This window comes from Aspergillus chevalieri, chromosome 6 (assembly GCF_016861735.1).
Source record: "Aspergillus chevalieri M1 DNA, chromosome 6, nearly complete sequence".
Classification (NCBI taxonomy): Eukaryota; Fungi; Ascomycota; class Eurotiomycetes; order Eurotiales; family Aspergillaceae; genus Aspergillus; species Aspergillus chevalieri.
Window position 1 is genome coordinate 530,225 of NC_057367.1, and position 11,840 is coordinate 542,064.

At 49.9% G+C, this 11,840-nt stretch overlaps 6 protein-coding genes across 6 annotated transcripts; 4 read left to right on the forward strand and 2 right to left on the reverse strand.

Moving 5' to 3' along the window:
* Window positions 1-274: 274 nt before the first annotated feature.
* Window positions 275-3,003, forward strand: ACHE_60171S (uncharacterized protein; the record flags this gene model as incomplete). The annotated part of the gene is made up of 2 exons (XM_043281316.1): window positions 275-889; window positions 946-3,003. The coding sequence occupies 2 exons, from the start codon at window positions 275-277 to the stop codon at window positions 3,001-3,003; spliced, it is 2,673 nt and encodes an 890-aa protein (XP_043138807.1).
* A 493-nt stretch (window positions 3,004-3,496) lies between these two features.
* On the reverse strand, window positions 3,497-4,145 carry HSP10 (GroES family chaperonin; the record flags this gene model as incomplete). The annotated part of the gene is made up of 4 exons (XM_043281317.1): window positions 3,497-3,524; window positions 3,577-3,635; window positions 3,753-3,977; window positions 4,143-4,145. 4 exons carry the CDS (start codon window positions 4,143-4,145, stop codon window positions 3,497-3,499), a joined length of 315 nt encoding a protein of 104 aa, XP_043138808.1.
* A 537-nt stretch (window positions 4,146-4,682) lies between these two features.
* fip1 (cleavage polyadenylation factor subunit FIP1) lies at window positions 4,683-5,768 on the reverse strand (the record flags this gene model as incomplete). The annotated part of the gene is made up of 3 exons (XM_043281318.1): window positions 4,683-5,448; window positions 5,516-5,568; window positions 5,625-5,768. The coding sequence occupies 3 exons, from the start codon at window positions 5,766-5,768 to the stop codon at window positions 4,683-4,685; spliced, it is 963 nt and encodes a 320-aa protein (XP_043138809.1).
* Window positions 5,769-6,107: 339 nt separating this feature from the next.
* On the forward strand, window positions 6,108-7,371 carry ACHE_60174S (FAM50/XAP5 family protein; the record flags this gene model as incomplete). The annotated part of the gene is made up of 3 exons (XM_043281319.1): window positions 6,108-6,379; window positions 6,446-6,986; window positions 7,057-7,371. The coding sequence occupies 3 exons, from the start codon at window positions 6,108-6,110 to the stop codon at window positions 7,369-7,371; spliced, it is 1,128 nt and encodes a 375-aa protein (XP_043138810.1).
* Window positions 7,372-7,617: 246 nt separating this feature from the next.
* ACHE_60175S (uncharacterized protein) lies at window positions 7,618-9,018 on the forward strand (the record flags this gene model as incomplete). Its single annotated transcript, XM_043281321.1, has 5 exons — window positions 7,618-7,694; window positions 7,746-7,982; window positions 8,038-8,159; window positions 8,223-8,630; window positions 8,687-9,018. The coding sequence occupies 5 exons, from the start codon at window positions 7,618-7,620 to the stop codon at window positions 9,016-9,018; spliced, it is 1,176 nt and encodes a 391-aa protein (XP_043138811.1).
* A 1,184-nt stretch (window positions 9,019-10,202) lies between these two features.
* On the forward strand, window positions 10,203-11,548 carry ACHE_60176S (arrestin C-terminal domain-containing protein; the record flags this gene model as incomplete). Its single annotated transcript, XM_043281322.1, has 3 exons — window positions 10,203-10,280; window positions 10,353-11,237; window positions 11,306-11,548. The coding sequence occupies 3 exons, from the start codon at window positions 10,203-10,205 to the stop codon at window positions 11,546-11,548; spliced, it is 1,206 nt and encodes a 401-aa protein (XP_043138812.1).
* Between the last annotated feature and the right edge of the window lie 292 nt (window positions 11,549-11,840).

Below are 11,840 nucleotides of genomic sequence, written 5' to 3' on the forward strand. Positions count from 1 at the left end.
TGGCGGACATTTTGTAAACGAGTGATGGTTAAAAGAGCGAAGAACGAAGTTGTGTGGAAGGCAAATGGAGAGTGTTTGACGGACATGGTATGTACATGAGCCGCTAGTGGAAAATTATGTGACCCACACCAGCTCAACTTTATTTGGGGAGATCTCCACAGCTGCTGTACCCCTGTATGGTATGGTATTACGTATGGTCTGCCTGGCCTCATAGGACACACACAGGAACCGAAAGTTGAGATTGCTTCGTCTAACGCCGCAGCTTAAACTCCCTATGGATCAAGGACAAGGGCCATCCCTTCTCGAATACGCCCGTTTTCATGGAATGGCAACGCCATCCTCCACTGTCAACCCTCTAGAATATATCGACCAGATACTCGAGAACAGCTTTGCCTCCAAAGATGAACCTTCGCCTGCTTCAAATGGTCACACCACGACTCCTTGGGAGTCCATCGAGCGAGAGCTTAACAGCGAAAAGCTCAATCTGAGCAAGAATGACGCCCGACTTCTCTCAACGGTGATTCATATGAGAGCAGAGCACGTGGAAATGAATTGGGACGACTGCCTTTCATCATCACCTAAAATTGAGTTTCTCAAAGTCGAGCTTCCTGTCCTTACGACCCATCATGAATCGGATCTGACGACCCTAACGAGCTCTGTCCACTCGGGCCGGGGAAATGAGGCACTGTCGTTGCTGCAGACCTGCCTGCCATATTCCCTGCCAAAGTCCTATACAAGCTTCAATATCGGCCACGAGGTCGAGGAAAATGCCAAGAAGGAGAGACTAAATTGTACCAAAGAGTCCTTCCTTCTGATTCAGAACACTAGGAAGTGTGGGGATATTGGCCCAGCTATGGATTGTCTCAAGGCTTATTCACAGGCATATCAGGTATTATTCCAGAGGATCAATAATTATACCTATCTGCTAACTGATTGTACCTCCAGCAGGCGTTTCGCGAATCGGGTCCTCCTCTCACTCCAATCGACTTCGACGAGTTGTACAGTCCATCGCCTAGCCTGAAGCCGCAGATGCTGCCCAGTCCCGCTTCCTCAAATCCTACAAAACGATACGAATCACCACTCTGCTTACAGAAGGCGGGCAGGCTGGTATCAATACCCTTAGAGTTCGGTGATGAGGGAGGTACAAGGGCACGGGGTTTTGAAAACAAGGAGTCTTCCAATGCGCAACGCGAAGAGGAAGTGAGGTCTTTTCAAGAATGCTCGATATCCGTTGGGCACGCGTCTTCTGGTTTCAGAGAGCTGGAAAACACAGAAGATCTATTTAACCCGCCAGATTCGACTTGGAGGCTCGCGCAAGCTATGGTTTCAACAGGGCTCGACGTTGAACTCGCTCCTGACCGTGGTTCCAGTGCACGTCGACACTCTACATCCTTTCCGTCTAATCTCCTGTCGGATCCTTGCTTCACATATCAAGAGACAGTGAACGATAGAGACATTGGCGTTGGTCATTCGGTTGAGGTTGAACAAGGAACCCAAGATCTCGCTGAAGGGCAAATTTTAGAAACGCCAAATGCGGCTGAGACCAGCCATGGAGGTAATACAGAGAGTACGGTTATTAAAAGGAACTGGTGCGAGTCGAACACGAGAGCAAATAAGCAACCTACCAGAGCAAACGATAGCTTCAATAATGCGATATCCATACCTAGAGGACCGGCGCTCTTTACCGAGACTTGCCGCCAACAAGCACAAGAACTTCTGAATCAACCGTCAAATCGTCAACAGAAAAGGAAGAAGGCAAGAGATGATCACAAGCTAAAAGAAAAGCAACACAGAGATGGAGGAAAGGGAGCAGCAGTGCGACCTCCAGCACAAAGCCAGGGCGCAGACTCATCATCGCCATTCACCGCACTGGGCTCTTTACCTGCTTTTATGGAAACAAGAGGCATAGCGCCTAAGCGACGAGTCAACGCAGAGAGTCCTTATTTAGCAATAAAGAGTCAGCAGCCGATCGATCGAACGGAGCCTCAAGAGCCCATGGTCGTGGTATCGGATGAATACGCAGAACCAGTGATACAAGGCGAGGAACGAGCTGCTATCAAAGCAAACACTCCTGCATTTCATCATATTCCCCCATTTTCAAGGAACAACCAAGAACCCCCATTGCTCTTCCTATCAACATCACTCCTCAAGTCACATCTCCGATTGACACGAACCCTCGAAAATATAACAGATCCACCACCCACGCTCATATACCGGGACAACGACAATAAGACCATCATCAACCACGACCTCCAACACGAAGCAGACATCATCATCTCTCCATCAACGGGTATAATCCTGACAACGTCCCAAGCTACGACACAGCTATACCTCCCCGGTCACAAACCCACTCATCCCCATCTAGACGGCATCAAGGGTATCAATTCACCTCTCCGGGAATGCATCATGGTCTTAGCCCCGCGATATGAACGCCTCTACGTCCTCGTCAGCCACGCTGGAGGAACAGCTAAGAAGCAGCTCACGGCCGACGAGCGAACATTGGCATCCATTTCATCGCTCACGGCATTCTGCAACTCCATCTCGGAATATTCAACCATTATCCCGCTGATAGTTGCGCCATCTGCACCGGAGACTATGGCGCAATGGATCCTTGGGCTTGCTTATAAGCATTCGTTTCAACTACCGGAGACCAGTGCGCCGCGGAGTATTGGCTTCACACCTATCAATCCGGGCGTCAACAAGCCCAGGCTTGATCCAGCGATGATTGAAACTGAGACGAAAAGTGAGATTTGCCTCCGTCGTGCTGGATTGAACCCGTTTGCTGCGCAGGTTGTTTTGCTTGTTCTGAGGCGGGAAGAAGAGAAGCTAGGCTTAGCTTATGATCAGGACACGGTTCTAGCACTATCGAGCTTTACGGAGATGTCAACTGAGTCGCGAAGACGTCTATTTGCAGGGCTCATTGGGGAGAGGGTGCTGCAGAGAGTAGAGGCTATAATGGATGACTGGCAATGTGACTGGGCGCTCAAGTTCGATGCTGTGTAATTATGATATTAGATATATACATAGATACGTTTACCGAGTATATTAGAACTATCATTGACGCAATCAGCTCATTCTTACTGAAACCAAGTATAAGAACGTAAGAGAGGAGATTATCATGTCTTCAATTACTCGCTTTTATCCCGCCAAAACTGTATGGGACAGACCGCTTGCTAGACATAAATACATCGAGCATACATGAATGCAAATAACAAGTCATTTCACGCTTAAACCAAAAAGATAAATGCAGGGATTAGATAAGAAAAGAGGTCCACGAATACTCCGTACTCATGGACCAATTCCGAACCCATCCGCCGGGCGTATAAGGATTTTTTTTTTTTGGTTGTTTTTGATGAGGTGCACCGTTCGAAACTCATAACTGTATCGTATAATACACGCCTTTATCCTTCTCACCTGGGCGATATTTCAGCCCGGCTCGAGCTAGGAAAGGCAACAAACCGAAAGCGACAAAACGTTATTGCATTTCGTGAAGAATTTACTCGCCGTTGATCTTGGCAAGGATCCTAATCGCAAGTCAATAACGGAAAAGTGAGAAACCAGAGAAGAGCCACATACTCAGAGTCCCGGTAGAGAGTGTAGTCTTCCTCGCCAACCTTGACGGGGCTACCACCGAACTGCAAACCATGTCAGAACTACATCCCAAAACAAACCAGGTGCTCATGCTCATGCAAAACCACGCAACCCATGGCACAGAGAACCCGAATCGGCCATTGAGTAAGGAACTATCGTACCGGAGGAGTTAAGACGTGGTCACCAGGAGCGACGCTAACGGGGACCTTGTTGCCATTGATGTCAACGGCACCGGGGCCAACAGCGAGAACCTTGGCAACGTTCTGCTCCTTGACGCTGCTCTCGGGGAGGAAGATACCCGAGGCAGTCTTGGTCTCGGGCTTGACGCGCTGGACCAGGACACGGTCGAAGAGAGGGACAAGGCTCTTAACGTTACGGAGGACAGACTGTATTCGAGAAAAGGAAGCGTATTAGCGCATTGTCTTCAACAATTGTCGTCTGTATAGCCAAGACGACATGGCGATGAGCTCCCCGCAATGGAGAAAAATTGCCCGGGTGAGTCGGAGATGGAACCCGATCTTCAGAGCTCACCAGCTACCAGGACCACGTACCATTTTGACGGAATAGGTGCAGCGAACTGGGTAGAAACGATAAATTCAACAAAGACGAGGCAGAGTGGAAGATTGTGAGGCGTGGAGGAGAAGAAGAGCGTCCGGGGGAGAAGAAGAAGTGGTGGAAGAAGATCTCGACTCGCGAGAAATTTCCAGAATGCCAAGACCGCAGCTTCCAGCATCACTGCCGAGGGTAAGCCTCAACTACAACAATTGCGTCTTTCTACGGATCAATGCTCTCTTGAGCAAATTGTCTATGGTCTACTTGTTTCTAGCGGCATCAGGGAGCTGGAGGCTGAACTGTATAAGGTCGCGTGCATAGGTTTCTCTACAGCATACAACTACGCCGGCTCCTTTCTCCCGAACGAAATGCTAGACGGTTCCACGACATGGCAATGGACGATATCCAAAAGGCAAGCAGTTCCATTAGCAAAAAATCTCAATTGCTATATCCTAGATTGATGCAAATGCATTTCAAACGCCGCGATATCCGTCCCGTCACCGTGAATTATATGAAGCAAGATTCACAACTGATAAATTCTACCATCTTCGTCCCCGTCCGCGACCTCCGAATCCGCCCCGTTGGTCATATCCTCCATATCCCATCTGGTGACCACCTTGTCCCCCAAATCCCTGAGCTTGAGGCTGACCAGCGGCCCCGGATTGTGGGCCCATCATTGCCTGCGCATGTTGCATGAAGGACATGGGGTCCATCGATGACGGATCCAGACCCTGAGACATCATGCCCGTCAACATGCCCTGCATAATATCGGGAGACATCTCCGGCATGCCAGGCATTGGCGGCATTCCCGGTGGTGCGCCGCCAGCTCCAGGTCCCGGTGGGGGAGCACCAGGCATTGGCGGCATTCCCATGCTCATGAAGTTCTGCATGTCATCCAGCTGTTTCCTCTGGTCTCCCACTTCCCGTCGTAGCTCTTGTTGCTTCAAAACATAGCTGGCCCACGTAAACTCGTCGAATCCGTAATTAAAGTAATCCGAAATGTCGGATCCTGGTCGCCGCCATGGTTTATCATCGGCAGGGAAATCGTTGTCCATGTCTGTCAAGAGGATCGGCTTTCCTGTCACTGGGTGTACTGGGTTCACATTGACATCGATGTTCGACGCGTGGACGGGTGGGTATGCTGAGCCCGGTTTTTGTGGCACGGCTGGTCTGGCAGCGACGAGCACTGGGGTTGCGGACTCTACCTTCGGGGTTGCTGATGGCGTGACGGATTTTGACACGGACGCGTCTATCGAAGAAGGTCGCTGAGAATCGTTCCGAAGGTTTGCATGGCGAGGATGTGGTCTGCAAGACGAGGTGTGTGATTAGAACAAGGCGCATGATCATGGTTGAGGGAAGGGCAGCTACTCACATCTCTGGTGGCGGCGCATCTGGTGGTGCTTCTGTAATGATATTGAATTCATCCTAGAAAGATTATTTAGTCCAGTAGCCCTTGTGGAAGCACACATGTGTCAACAAACCTCGTCATCTTCCACTTCTATCTCTTCTTCCTCCGCATCGCCCGTTTCGTGACCATTGGACGGAGGGTTTTGCGTATTATTTTGCGCTTGAGTGGGCGGAACCACGTCTGTCGGATCGTAGAAATCGTCGTCTTCTTCTTCCATGGTGTCTGAGTACCACACCTGAGGGAATTGGAGCTGAGAAGGGGCAGAGAATGATAGAAACAGCTGCGAGCGGCGGAGATATCGCGCAGGCGACGGGGTGCCGAGTTTGGCCTGTTTGCCTACTACGCTTGAAGAAAAAACAGTTGATACAATTACAGACTTGATAGTTGACTTATATACTACTATAAATTTCATTAAATCCTCATCTCGTTACTCCAAAAATTGATAAATTACCTACGATAAAGCGTCCTTGAAAGCTTTGGAGGTCACGTGTTGCCACCGGAGATACGTCAAGACGAATGCGACAATTCCTCAACACCACTCATCACTTTTTTTGGTATGATTTTGGCATATTCCAATCCTCATATCATGCCACCAACAGAGCAACAGAGCCAGTCATCGGCCGGCCGGTCGTTCACCAGCCAAACCGCGTCCGCGGAAGAACTGCTCAAGTCGCAGACCGTTGGTCTCGTCCATCTTTCGGACTTTCGCAAACGTCGCGCAGAGGTCCTCGAGCAGAAAGAGCGGGAGGCACATGACAAGTCGTTGGGAAGAGTGACATCTGGTAATTCAAGAAGCGCAACTCCTTCTACAAGTGATGTGACTGACGGGTGAGTCCAAGGCTACCATTTCGTCCCGTTCACCCTCGTACCGGTTCACTAATCGCAAAGACACAGTGCTTCGCCGTCTGAGGCACCTCCGAAGAAGAAGAAAAAGAAGCAATTAGCGAAGAGCAAGCTTTCGTTCGCCGATGATGAAAACGATGATACCGGTGATGACTCCGTTGCTACGCCGCGGGAATCGCGGTCGGTCTCAAAGACGCCTATAGAAGAGTTGCGACGCATTGCGCCAAACCCGAATGCACCACCACCCCCGAAAGCGATGACAAAGGCTGCGTTGGAAGCAGAGGCACAGACTCGGGACGCTCTTCGGAAGGAATTTTTGGCGATGCAGGAGGCCGTTAAGAACACGGAGATATTGATACCCTTTATTTTCTACGACGGCACGAATATCCCCGCTGGCTCCGTGAGGGTTAAGAAAGGAGATCCGGTATGGTTGTTCCTTGACCGGTGTCGAAAGGTTGGAGCCGAGCTGGGAGTAGGTGGAAAAGGTGCCTGGAAAGGAGCAGCCAAAGGTCGGAAGGACAATCGTCGGGAATGGGCAAGGGTCAGCGTCGACGACTTGATGCTGGTTAAGGGAGAAGTAATTGTGCCACATGTAAGTGATCTTTTCTTTTGTTTTTGTGAGATCATACAGCTCAAAGGGACCTTTGCTAACTGAATTTTAGCATTACGAGCTATACTACTTTATCGCCAATCGAGTGCCTAGCTTCTCGAAGTCTGGCGGGCTACTGTTCGACTACACCAATAAACCATCCCCAGCGCCAGAGACTGATGACCCTTTATCACGACCAAATGATGAGCAACTGGAAGGTGCTGATAAAGACCCTGCGTTAACGAAGGTGGTTGATAGACGATGGTATGAGCGGAATAAGCATATCTTTCCTGCTAGCTTATGGCATGAATATGAACCAGGGGAGGAGTTTGAAGAGAAGATGACCTCGACGAGGCGCGATGCTCAGGGGAATACTTTCTTCTTTTAGGGTCTGCATTGGTGAGGGATAATTAGACTTATTTTGGACAGTTTTTATCATTCCAAGAATATATTCTTTATGGATTATCTAGACGATATACACTGTTCAATTGAAGCGCTTTTGTGCCTATTCCGTATCCGTCACAATATGCCGTATTGGTTGGGGTCTTCTAGAGCTTCACCACCCTCCCGCTTTTCTTCCTACATCTCCCATCATCGCAGGACACCAAAGGCTACACTAAGTTAATCAGCGGCTATGGATTTCTATCTCAGGTGTAATTCTCTCAAGTGTCGCACTCAACTGAAAGAGAGAGCAGTTGTCACGACTTGCTCGTAAGTCAGCCATTCCTCTACTGAGCCCTCTTCCCCAGCCTGACCCTACAGACACATTTTCTGTCTTCGTTGCGCAGATAAACTCGGTCTCTCACAGTCTACCTCCGGTGGTCGCAACTGTCCAGCATGTCAATCTACCCTCCTCAACCCAGACGACGCGGTCTCGACCATCCTGAACCCGACTGAGGACTACAAAACCAGCGTGCTCAGTGGGCTTGATCCGAACACTATAATGGAGTGTGCTGGTCGGGCGTTAGTCTTCTGGGCGTATCAGACGACTCAAGAGATGTGTGTGTGGTATCTACGGGGTTGGTTCGAAGCAGTCATGGCTGACGAGTGACAGTTTCTACCAGGAGTTCCTTGGGAAGACGCTTACGGAGAAGTACACGACTTTGAATACGCAGATGGACAAGGTGATTCATAATGCCAATTCTGAGATCTCGACCTTGCAGGCTAGACTTTCAGGTTGGTCTCTGTCCATTCTAGTGACTAATGTCGAAATATCGCTACTGATCTAAACGATTCTAGACATGCAAACGGCCCAAGAACAACTCAAAAAGAAGAACCAAGAGCTATTCGAGATGTACCGCGACAAGTCCAGGAAGTTTACCCAGATCACGAACCTCTACAACCTCTTGAAGTCACGAGCCATGAAATCCCAGATGCAAACAGCTGCGTCGGACTCGGTATCCCAGGCTTTGAACTCGCTTGGCTCACGGAACGGAGTGTCAACCTCAGCCTCGAATAGACCTATGAGCATGGCTCGGGACCCCCAGACTCCGTCGTCGAAGCAATATGGAAATTACCCGGTTAATCAAGAAGGAGTTGAACAACTTCATCGATACCAACGGAGTGGTACTGGCAGTTCCAAGGGACGAAGAGACGACATCGTGACAATGCCACCACCAAGCCGCCCAATGGGAACACCTAGGCCAGGTCTTCATTTATCTATTTTCTGTCATTTGTTAAGCGTCGCTAATTGTTGAACGCAGCCGTCGCAAACACACCCAACGTGCCCGCGGCAACACCTCAACATCGAACACGTCTCCCAGGTCCAGGCTCCGTGCCAGGTTCCGTGCGTCCCTCGACAACATTATCGATTCTACCGCAGGGCAACGCAATGTTTGAACGGTTTCACGGTGGTATTCCTACCAGTCAATCACCTACTACTAGTGGCTATTTTCCAGACCCTGATCATGGCCCTATAAGTCGGGAAAACCTCAGTTTTCAAGTTTCTGGTCAAGGTATGGTCAATCATTCGTCAGGAAATACGCTTGGGACTTCGGGATTGAGGAATTCGTTGTTTGGTAGTAGGAGGGTATAACGTCGTGATCTAATATGGTCCTGCTTTATATCTAGGCCCGATGTCCTTCGGTCATTTCATGAAATCCCACATAGCAAGTATATAGTCAGTATATAATAAGTGTATCTATAGCCGGTGCCCTTGAGAATAATCTCATAATCAAGCTACTCCGTACTGATTGCTGGTATTTGAGCAGACCCTGGATCTGCCAAGTGAAAATCCCTTGCTTTAGTACTGCACGGCCCCTCAAAGTTTCCCGAATGTTGCTCGTAGATGCCGTGCTGTTCTCTTGTCGTGAGAAGCAGATAGCTCCTCGGGGTATGGAATAAGTGCAGAGAGAGAATACTGAATGCCATATGCTCCTCATACTTCATCCAGGATCTCGTTTCCATACTGTCGGCAAATGCATGCTCCTTATGTTGAGCCCAAGTCTACCACGGGAGATGAAAATTCGTTCTGCTTAGCTGTATGCTTGGTTGCCATGTTAGGTTCCCTGTATGACCAGCCTGAAGTTAGAATCAGTGAAACAGGCCAATTCGAGATCGATTGACGAGTAGTGCATTGCTCGCCAACTCCGAGCTGAAGCCGTACTTGGGCCGCTAGACAAGTCAATGGAAAAGAATTGGATTGTGTCGGGGACACAAATGGAAGAATCTGCAGGAAAATAGAATATTAGTGCATGCAGTAGTATAGCTTTGAACTTGTAGTATAAGAACACAGGGTTGAGTTGGAATGAAGACAAAGACTCCCCGCTTCGGAGAGCCTCATCTATAAACAAACGCAAACCAGCCGCCTTTCTACACAAGACCAACTTCTCGTCCAACACCCCCGGCGTTCTCTTACTCTAGTTGGCTCCTGCGCCTGTCACCTTTTCCGGAATTTCTCTGCCAGTGGGATATCCTTCAGCTATTGCCTGCGTCTGATCTGACAGTTTGGTGTCGTCGTTTTGTTTCCCCGTTCGGCCCCTGGCACAGCCAGACCTGCGTCATCGCAAGTCCAGCGGGCATCAGCGCTCTTGTAGCGCTTTCTTCCTGGATACTTCCTCTTTCTCCTTTACTTGTCCTCCGTACGGCCTTTATGAACTTCTCAACGGTCCCCGGATACTTGAGTTTCAATCCGCATCGCCGTCAACCCCCCGGGGCGCATCCTTCGTCCTATTCTCCGCAGCTGCGTGCCCATGGTGGTGCAGCAGCAGCGCTGTCAATATGGCCGCCTTCGTGCGAGTTTCTGGACCGCCGAACGGCAACTTTCTGATCGGTTATCCAGGAATATCTGCGACTATGGTACGTTTCAAGGTTCCCCGGTGGGATTGCGGACAAGAGAGAGCGTGTTCACTAACCCCTCCCGGCATTCAGCCTCGTATCGAAGGGAAAGTCGAGATCAGACCGAGTGTCGGCATTACAGCGCCAGTCAACGTATCTCTCGTCACCATATCGCTTCACCGTCGCGAATCCATCCACCCGTCCGCCGATTCGGTCACCAAGAAACGTCTGGCCCCGCCGCGGAAAGAGATTAACGACGTTGTGGGCAAGGAAATGCTGCTGTTTCGCTGTCCGGCGGGTCGAGAATACGAGGAGGTTATCGCAATGGATTTGCCCTTTGTGCTGTTCATACCGTTCGGGCGTGGAAGCGCAGACGCATCGAGACGAGTCCCCGCCGCCAGTTTACAGCTTCCCAGTCGGACTGCGGAGACATTCTACGAGATGGTGGTGATGGTACAACAGGGCCATTCAGATCAGAGGAAATATTCATTCCCCGTACCGCTCGAGCGTTACGATACCCTTTCGACATTTGGCATGTACAATCGTCCTGAATCGGCAGAGCGAGTGTCGGATCACCTAGTGACCTTGGGAATCTCATTACCGCGGTGGTCGTACGGGCCATTGGACCCAGTGAGCGTATACGTGAAATTGTCCCCAAACCCGAGCTGGATGGGAAAGGCGAAAAAGGTGACAATAAACAAAATCACCATCGGAATAGAAGAAGAGATCATCTATAATCACGAAGGGGATGAACCACAGCGGAAGGTCAAGACTTTGACAAAGAAAACCGAGGTTATTGGCGTGAAGCTGCCCCCGACAGGCTTCTTGACCAATCTGGGCTTGGTGTTTCCAGCCAGGGACATGCGAGACTCTGATGGCATGCTGCCTCGAGGGAAAGCGGCCTTTCCAACATACGCGCTTACCGGATTCACCACCACTGCAAGCCTTTACAAAATTGAATACTACCTGACGGTGAAGGTAAGACCCCGAAATCCATTCCCAGGGGATTCATGTAGCGAGACGTTGACTAAAATACTCTTGCGTAGGCTCATCTAACATCCGCACGAGACATCCTTATCCGACAGCCAATTGTAGTCTGCCCTCTCGACCACGCTGGCTGCAAAGAAGAAATGGAGTCCATCGAACAGGCCGCACGCGACGCAGTCCATGTCAACCCCGATAACCCTATGCTGCCATTACCTTCCATCGTGCGCCCCGGGGATCCTCACGCTCTCAGCCAACTAGGCGTGGCTATTGTTGGGAATCAAAAGAAACCTCTAATCGATTGATGATTACCGAATGCCACCAATTTCTTGATAAGCGAAAGAAGTCGCTTCTGCTCCGCATACCTGCATGGTAACAATCGAAGCAGAGGGCTCCAAACCCGCCATCTACAGCCGGTCTCCTTCCATAGAAGCTTGAACACTGGCTAACCGACACGCGCCGGGCATGACATTCTTGTTATTCTTACATAACGATTGCATGAGTTTTGGAGTTCTAATTGCATGGTATCTATTGTGATATCTATTCGAGGGAAGCCCGTTTTGTGTTATTTTTTGGTGGAAGGGCAATAAATAACCG